Source organism: Elaeis guineensis, chromosome 4, assembly GCF_000442705.2.
Source record: "Elaeis guineensis isolate ETL-2024a chromosome 4, EG11, whole genome shotgun sequence".
In the NCBI taxonomy this organism is placed as follows: domain Eukaryota; kingdom Viridiplantae; phylum Streptophyta; class Magnoliopsida; order Arecales; family Arecaceae; genus Elaeis; species Elaeis guineensis.
Window position 1 is genome coordinate 66,195,847 of NC_025996.2, and position 9,458 is coordinate 66,205,304.

The following is a 9,458-nucleotide window of genomic DNA, read 5'->3' on the forward strand; positions in this document are numbered from 1 at the left end:
TATAGATTAGAATGTCATAGGCTATATGAATCAATTACATACAGCGATCCGCTCCATGTTGGATTTGCTACAAAGAATTTCCTTTCAAACTATCGCAACGCTTTGGTATCACCGTAATTATATCGTCGACCGCAGAATTTTCGTCAACGTCCCACTGCGGCGCCGCGTGTTTACTGGGTCCATGGATTCCCGCCCTCTATTTAAGCTGCAGCATTAGAGCGCTTCGTGAATAACATATCCCAAATCCTTGCAGACCCTTATCCGTTTCATTCGTTGCCGGTCCCAATTAGAAGAAGAAATACGAAGAACAAAATACTTCCCATGTCTTTAGCGGTGAACTGGAATGCCCATCTCAGTCTCCATGCTATTCTCCGGTGTGCCTCCAAACACCCGAATAAAAACCCTTCGCCTTCGCGCCCATTCGAAGAAATCCTGATCATCCGCCTCCGATCTCTCCTCCCGATCCCCAATCTTCCGCCGTCCATTTCCTTTCCCTGGCTCTCCCGTGCCGTCGATCTCCTCGCCCACACCTTCGCCAGCGCCATCGCCCTCTTCTCCGACCCCGCCCTCTCCGCGCCGACCACGCCGCCCTCGCCTCCCACCTAGACGCCAGCGTCGCCCTCCTCGACGCCTGCAACGCCGCCTCCGCGGAGATCGAGCGCCACCGCTGCGGCCTCCTCCGCCTCCGGTTCTCCCTCCACCTCCTCGCTGGCGACGGCCGCCGCCTGCCACCTTCGCCCGACCGCGTCCGTCGCGCCCGCAAGGCGATCGCGGAGTGGGAGACGCTCCCGAGGCGCGAGATTCGAGGACACGCCGGTGATCTGATCCGGCGGCTGGAGCCAGGGGAGCCGCCGCGCGGCAAGATCTCCGCCGTCCGGAGGGCGTTGTACGCCGTGGAAGGGGTGGCGGGCCTGGTGATGGCTTCCGTCGTGGCGGTGCTTGGCGGCGGGGAGGAGGGGGCTCTGGCCGGAGTTAGAGTTTCCGGCGAGTTTCCATGGGGGGAGGCGTTCGACGATGTGAGGGCGGCGGTTTCCGGCCGGCTCGGGGAGGGGTTCTCCAGTGAGGTGGAGGCGGTGGAGGCGGCGGTGAGGGCGGTGGTGGGAGTCATCGACGGGGAAGATAACGAAGAGAAGCCCGCGAGATTAGCGAGCGCGGTCGTTGAGCTGGAGAAAGCGACGGAGGAGTTAGCGGAGGGGCTGGATCGGTTGGCGGACGCAGTCAATGGGTTGTTCCGTGCGGCGATGAGCTCGAGGGATGCCGCGTTGCACGGTATGTGGATTGGTCCCAAGAAGTGTAAATAGGTGAACAAAGAATGCACCCTCCCAGTTATACGAATAAATTCCTTGTGTCTAAAAGTGTGTTTTTTTTACTTTTTGAGAAATAAATTTGTAGGTGTTGTTTGTTTATGGAAGCAGATTTTTATATTTATAACATATTAGCATACAGTCAGTATTATGCGCGGGATATCCTTTTCATTTAAAAAGTATATCATCTTTAAAATATATTTTATTAATTATATAATTATTTGAAATAATATATTTTTATGAATATATAAAATATTTATTTTATTAATAAGTATTTTTATTGAATTTTAATAGAAAGGAGCAGATTTCTATTTTTACTAATATAGAAAGAATAATTAGAATAGTTAGACTTGAACAAAGATATAATTAATATAAAGAATAATTTTAATATTTTAATGTTCTCATGTCATCTGAGCATCGGCACAGAACTTAGAATATATGTTTTGGGATAAATATAAAACATATGTTTACAACAAAATTTATTTGGCTCAATTTATATATGTTTATTATGATTTATATACATATTTATCAAAATTTATATGTGTTTGAGATGGTTGTCAATCCAATTTATTTGGTAGCAACTAGAAAAATATCTTTAAATCTAACTTGATAGGACACAAATTACCCAGAACCATAGAGAAGCATATAAAAAAAAATAATCTTTAAATCTAAAAAGGGCCTCCAATTAAAACCAAATCATTATCAAAAAAATTAATATTAATCTCATTTTTAGAATCATAGAGAAGTATGTACGTACGAACTACTTCTAGATGGAGGTGCCTCTTGAGATGTTAACCTCAACCCTAACATATAAGCGAAGCATTGTCATAGACCTCAAGGACAAAGTTGTTCTCAGAGACCTGAAAAGACAAAACTCATGACAAGTAAAATCAGCAAGAAAGAGAGACATCCTCTGCAAACAAAGGTACCAGCATCCTGTTTTATCATCCAACATGTCGCCAAAGATACAAATAAGAGAAAGGACAAATCCCAGCTTAACCTTCCCATTAGCTCAAAAAAATATAATAAGCATTTTTGTTTCTGGGGTGCGGGAGGAGGTGGGGTAATACGTTAGTCACTACAGATTAATGGAGATAGTTAAGGTCCTCAACTCTACTTGGCAAGATGTGTCCTGAAATTTTCGGTTGGCCTGAAAGAACCGCTGGCTAAGTGTTCTTGAGGAGCACCCACAAGAAAAGAAGATGGATAATACCACACATTACTGGAAGGGGCAAAACTGATCCTTCCATAGGAATTTGGTAACAAGACCCGCCTTCATCATGTCCTCTCCAATCTCTATTCAGAATTCAAACAGAAGAATGCCTAACAATCCCCCCTGTTGATCCGAAAGGCTCTGTCATCCGGTCGTATCGTTCTGCTCACTTATCGCATACCATATCTTATTACCGTCTTTTTTACAGCTAACTGCACGCCGAGTCAATTTATGATTGCTGTTAGAAATATTTAAATACCTCACACGGCTCTATACGATAGGGTAGAGTCATAATGATCCTTTATCTTTTCACCTTTGACCTTAATCTTCTCTTGGAAGGATTTTGGCTAAAGTGGAGGCATCGATCTCCTAATCCAGCCACATATTCCCATGTCTCATCGAACCATACGGTGGCCGATCCCCCCCAAGGATAACTTCTAGGCACTGAATATTGAACTAGAAAAGGCATAATTATTCTCTAGGATTCTTGGCCAATCCTCACTCCTAATCAGACCAGGGGTCTTTTACTATTACAACTAATAACTCCTAGAAGATTAGCTTCTATGATATCGACCCTCCAAATAGGACCATGCGGGAAGCCTTTTGGTGTTCATATCTCCGCTGTCAATCTCAATCCCTACCAACTAGCGGATGGACGAATTCGAGCCAATCGATCGATCTTCCTCTTTGGCCGATGCCCCCCATTTAATAGTAGAAACTCCTGTTGGTCCCCCGACTTTGGAGTTCAAAGAGGGATCGGACACTGGACAGCAGACAACCATCCCACGAACAGGCCTAAGGGTTAATAATAATTTTTGTCTAAACATGTTAAGTTAGGATATATCACCGCCATCCCAGTCGCCGCCCACGTGCCTACTAAGCCCATGTCATGTCGCCTCCTTTATCGATTGCACGCCAGATGAAAGATAACTTACCAACTGACATAATCTGTACGGCTTATCATCATTAATCACCCTATAAATGGAGGTAAAAAAAAGAACCCCAGGTATGCCCCGTGTGTGCTCAATACACCCTGTGATCTCTTGCAACTCTCTCTCCTCCTCTGTTATGCCAGATTCCTGATTTGACCATCGTAGGGTCTTCGTCGGAGCCAACTCCGGTCCAGACTTATTTTACAGAAATACTGCTTCGGTGGTCCTCGGCTTATTCCAGCCGTGTCCGTACGTGGTCAAAAATTTTTTGTAACAGATTGGCGCTAGAGGAAGGGCCTAAGCCCGCTTTAAGAAGGAGAGGAAAAAGTTTACCATGGCACTATGTAAAGGGGTATCCTCCTGTCGGTCAAATATTGCTATTTCTCAACTGGTGGATAATTCTCCCAACCAGCAAGCTTCGGTGCCATCACCAGAGAATCCATCGTCGGTCGCTCTGTCTTCTAGAGCAGTTGTCGGCATGGACCAGTTCAACCTACTAGTCCAGTAGGTTCGAGATCTAACTGCAGCAGTCCAAGTGGTGCAACAGAATAACCCTCCACCACCTGACGAGCATCCTCAAATTTCTCCATAAAGATAGACTCACTAGAGCCACCTGAAAGAGCTAGAGCATGGTGCATGACGGTCTCCGAGTCTTCACTCAAAGGACTCTACTTTAGGTTGTACCTATCTCCTCATTCTAGGGCATATACCACCAGAGATATAGAGATCGAGTGCGAGCTTCAAGATGTAAAATAAATGATCGATACTTTGTAAAATCAGGCCCCAGTCAGGGATGATGGTTATAACGCCAATCCTCATTTCAGCATTGAAATTATGTGTCAGCCGCTACCTCACCATTTTAAGATACCCCAATTAGAAAGTTATGATGGATCACTGACCCTGTGGACCCTTTAAAAAACTTTAGAGCGATAATGCTTCTTCATGGAGCCACCGATGCCATTCTCTATAGGGTCTTGTTAGAAAATATGTTCTAAAGCCAATCATCTAGGTTATAGATGATTGTGCTCCATACAAATATACAAATTATAAAATGATAAATATTATCTGGTAGATTCATCAAAAGGAATACATCTTCCAAAATAGAACTCATATGTTATGATGAAGTCCTTAGAATTACTACTAAAATGATAAAAGAGGATTTATCGTGTAGTTCTTAAATCCTGCTCGCAACCAAATGATACAATTGTTACAAAGACAATAATTGTATCGAGTGTAGGTCGTTGTATACCATATTGGTTGATTGTCTTCTTAATCAAGGCGTGTGGTGACACAGGTATGGCATATAGGTGATTTGTAAGAGTACATTTTACTGAACGTGACCACTTTCGGATCACTCTGCTATCAAAGGTTGCTCTGATGGAATATGGATATATGTGTCCCTCTGACCTAAGACTATCTTGGTGACTTGCAAGCAACTTACTGTGCTTTGATGTCAGACTATCCGAACTTCTAATTCGGTGACGGAAGATTTTTGGGTACAGTCATGTATTTGTGAAGTCTAAGTGTGAGTCAAGATGAGATTGATCGCTCAAAGTAAAATTAGAGATGATGCATCATTGTATTTCAATTTAGTAAAACTTTGGCCAAAGTAGTCATAGTGAAGAGTCACAAAATTTTTAAGATTGAGACACAATGTGGACCACTCTTCCTGGGTTAATAGTTTAACACTTAGTCGTCCTTAAGCATCAAGTGTCAAAGGGATGAATTATATGGTAACTATATCCACATGGGTTCTAGAGTGTTGCTGGACATACATTCGGCCTATTTGACATCAGATCCCATTGCTACATGGTTACATTGATTAGTACAAGAATTGTTCTTATATTACCGACTTAGGTTTGAACTTATAGGGTCACACACATAGAAGTACTTGTCTGATCAAATGGTTGATCAACGATTATGAATCGTTGAAGGGTTTAATTATCAATGAGATTGATGATTAATCCTATGCAAAGATTGTAATAAATTATTTACTAATGATTGATAAATTAGAAGAATAATTAATTAATAATATGATTATTAATTGACTCAATTTGATTGAGTAATGGGGATTAGATCAGATCTAATTGAATTGGATTCAATTAGATTGGCTTTGGATTGATTGGATGCATCCTTATTGAATAACAAAGCTTGTTCCAATTGATCTCAATGATGCAAATCAAATTTTAAATTGAATATGATTCAATTAGTTTTATATAGATTTAGATTGGATCAAGTCCTATTATCAAAAACTTTCCTAATATCCATCGAAAATCAATCTCTGGATCAATGAGATTTTAATCTAGCTAATTCTCCAATTGAATTGGGGCCTAATTGAATTCATAATTGGACTAGGACCTAATTAGTTAGTTTGTTATAACTAATTTCTAAATTGGTTAGGATTTGGTCCAAGGATTAGTTAGAGTTGGAATAAGATCTTGAATCTTATTTAGAATAGGACTTAACCAACTTGAAACACCCCATGTGATCTAAATCCTCCATGCCACACCTTTACCATGAGAAATCTCCACGCCCCAAAAAGATGTTGCACCTCCTTATGTCTTCCATGAGAAATAAGGGGCATCTTCTCTCTTTTGTTGTCGCCTAAAAAAACAACAAAAAGGGAGAAGGGGGCGTCCAACTCGGCATCCAAGAGTTGGACGCCCCATATCCCATATGTCTTGGCTCTCCTCTTCCTCTCCCTTCTTGAAGGAATTTTGGGAGACTCCCTTGCTAGCTTTTGGGCATCAAAGAGAGGCTCCTCTATTGGTTATATGGCAAAAAATTAGAAAGAAAAAGTTCTTCTCAAAGAGAGAAAGAGAAGGAAGAAGATGTGTCTTCTTTCTTTTGCGTAGCCTCGAAGAAGAATGAGTTCTTCTTCCAATTTTTTTTTTTAATTTTATCTAAAATAAAAATTAGATTAGATCTGATTTTTAACATAAAAATTTAGAAAAAAATTATTAAAAAAAATTGGTTGGGTGTTTGGGGCTTCCTAGAGTTTTAGATCAAGGAGAAAAAGGGAGAAGAAGAGAGAAGAACGGTTCTTCTCTTGGATCTCTCTTTTGGATTCTTCTAGGGCTCAGGATCTCATATGATATTTAGCATGAAAAATTATATTAGATCTAATTTTTATCATAAAAAATTAGAGAAGAAAAGTTCTTCTCAAAGGTGTGAAAAGAAGAGAGAAAGGTTCTCTCTTATGCATAGAATATTGAGAAGAAAGGGTTATTCTCTTGATCTCTATTGTAAAGATCTGATGTGTGGATCTAGAAAGAAAAGAAGAGGATCTCTTTATTCTTCATCTTCTTCATATTTCTCTTAGATCAGCCAAAGCATGGTGTCTTCGCAAGCTAGCACTCCCGAAGAGATCGATAAGCACAAGGGCTTCGTGTGGATAGCCGTAGAGGCCGGACACGTGTGTGGCTGTCGAGCATCATAGAGAAATAACTACTATAAATTTTGAATGCGGTGATCTGCTATCCATACTCAGATATAAAATTTTAAATTTAATTAATATTTAGATATGATCTAAATATAAATTAGATATGATCTAATTACATATAGATATGATTTATACTTGCTGAATTTTAGATTTTAGATTTACATATATGTATATTAGTTCATGTCTTAGATCCGTATGGTAATTTTAGATTTGATCTATGCATGCATTGTAGATTAAATTGTTTAATCTATGTATGTTCTATTATAAATTTTTAAAAATACATGCACAGAACCCCACCACGCTTCCCTACAAATGGTATCAGAGCGAAGGTTCATTATGACATGAACATATATGCATGTAGAGTTAAAATCTATATTTAGCAATACATGAGATATGTTATGATCTAATTTTAGATATGATCTAATGTAAAATCAGATCTACTAAAATTTAGATTAGATCTAAATTTTTGCATATATGATATATAAATTAGATTAGATGTTCTGAATAGCAAAATATTCGGATTGAGTAATCACTAGGCCATTCAGTCATAAGAGCGAGTAGGATTACATGACCCTCTCTTTTCATTCAATAGGGTGCTCTTCATGGCATGTAGGGGTGCCACTGTGAGGTCCCATGAAGAAGAAAGTAAAAGGAGAAAACTTATTTTCTGCAAAATCCTTGATATTGAAATCCTAGGATTTGTTATATGTGATACAAAGCATAAATTATATGAAAAATAAAATATCTAATCTATATAATTAAAATTATTTTAATTATAAAAATAAAATTTTAAATCATAAAATATTTAGATATGATCTAAAATTTATTATGATTGATTTTATTTCAGTTTATGTGAGAATTTTTAAATCTAAAATTATGTGATACTAATTGGCATGCCAATTGAGCTGACTAGTTTTGAACGGAGTCAATCCAACTCCTATTTTAATCGGTTCAGTGTTGACTGATCTAACCCAGTTGTCTCAAGCTAAACAGTAATGGTTACTATTCATGATCAGTTAGTCGATCAAGTATCAGACTTAGTCGATCCACTGAAGTGAGCCAACTCAGTTCAAAGGTGAGCCGATCTAGTTTTCAGACCAAAAAAATTTTATATAAAATTAATATAAAATTATTTTATAAAATTGAAATAGTTTCAATTAATAACCTTAACCCATGTTAATGCTATACTTAATTAAGAATTAAGAAATATGCTTTAGATCTAGAATTGTCATTAAAGATCTAATAACATTGCATAAAATATGAGGCATGGGATAGCTCAAATCAGATCCTTTTAATTGAGTTAGACCTAAGGCTAGAATCAAAGACTTAATGGACTAAAAAGAGTAGTTGATTTAATCTAACCAATAGTTGATTCAGATTAGATCAAGAGTACTTCAGATCAAAAATAATAGTTGTAAATGATCGAATTCATATCTTTGATTAAACCAAATGGATCTTGATTGAGGCTCAAAGGTTGAGCTCGAGTCACTAGGCTGATTAGATTACTGGTGACTAGAGTTGACCCATATTGTTAAGGTTAATCAGTATGACTGATTTAGATGCCCTAGATCGACTTGTCAGTTGGACCGACTTGTCTCTAGTCCTTCTCATGACTTGATGAAGTCAGTGGAAGGATTTACGATGTGTCAGTTAGACTAGCTAGTCTCTAGTCCTTTACATGACTTGATGAAGTCAGTAGGAGGATTTATAACTTACAGGTTGATTGATATCTTCTAAAAGATTTAATCAAATCTTCTAAATTATTAGATCCATAAAATGAGCTAATTATGGGGATAACTACATCATAGCCTCCTATTAAGGTGAATGGTAATGGATCCATTATTTCTGATTGACATTGCAGGTGCCATCCGTCTAGTATTCTCTCTGAATGATAGAATTATCACTCATCATATGATGATTCTGTTGAACTATATGATGAATGATTGGGTTGATCGAGCCATCCTCGAGCCTGATCATTCTTTAGCTAGAATCACTGAGTAGGTTCATATTAATGGTTGGACCTAACCGAAACTTTCAGTGGAGGCCCATCACCTACTGAAATGAAATCTGGGATGAAATTAAATACTAAAAGTTGTTTGGAGAAACAACTGGTTGAGAAATTATCCATGGGTGCATATGGGTTGACTGAGCCATTCTCGGGCTTATATGCAGTCTATGTGGATTCTAGTACCCGCTAAGAAATTAATGTAATTTCTCGAATTGGAGGTAGAAGCTATCAATTCGTATAAAATAGTAGATAAATTTTTAGACTAAAATCCAAGTCTTTAGGCTTAAAATAGTTCATATACTAATAGGTCAATTATTTTTTTTTCAAAAATGGTTAGAAAATTATCGCTCTCTTCACTGTTAGACAGTGAAAATGTTATCAGACCTAACTTCAATAGCTAGTATCAGAAGTTGAGTATAGTTTTAGAGCTAATTGATTAAGAAGTCTCAGGCTAATCCAAACAGACTTAGAAGAGAAATCAGTAAATGGTTGCTGGTCAAGATAGTTATATGATAACTCCTTGAAGTTTCTCTGTTGGTAATACTACTATCTGGGTATA

The 9,458-nt window shown here is 38.7% G+C and overlaps 1 protein-coding gene across 1 annotated transcript; it reads left to right on the forward strand.

The window, feature by feature from the left end:
• Positions 1–222: 222 nt before the first annotated feature.
• Positions 223–1,406, forward strand: LOC105033133 (UPF0496 protein 4). The gene is given in 3 exon segments (XM_010907808.4): positions 223–571; positions 574–1,276; positions 1,278–1,406. Coding segments are annotated over 3 exon segments (981 nt in total). The 5' UTR covers positions 223–321; the 3' UTR covers positions 1,306–1,406.
• Positions 1,407–9,458: the final 8,052 nt, after the last annotated feature.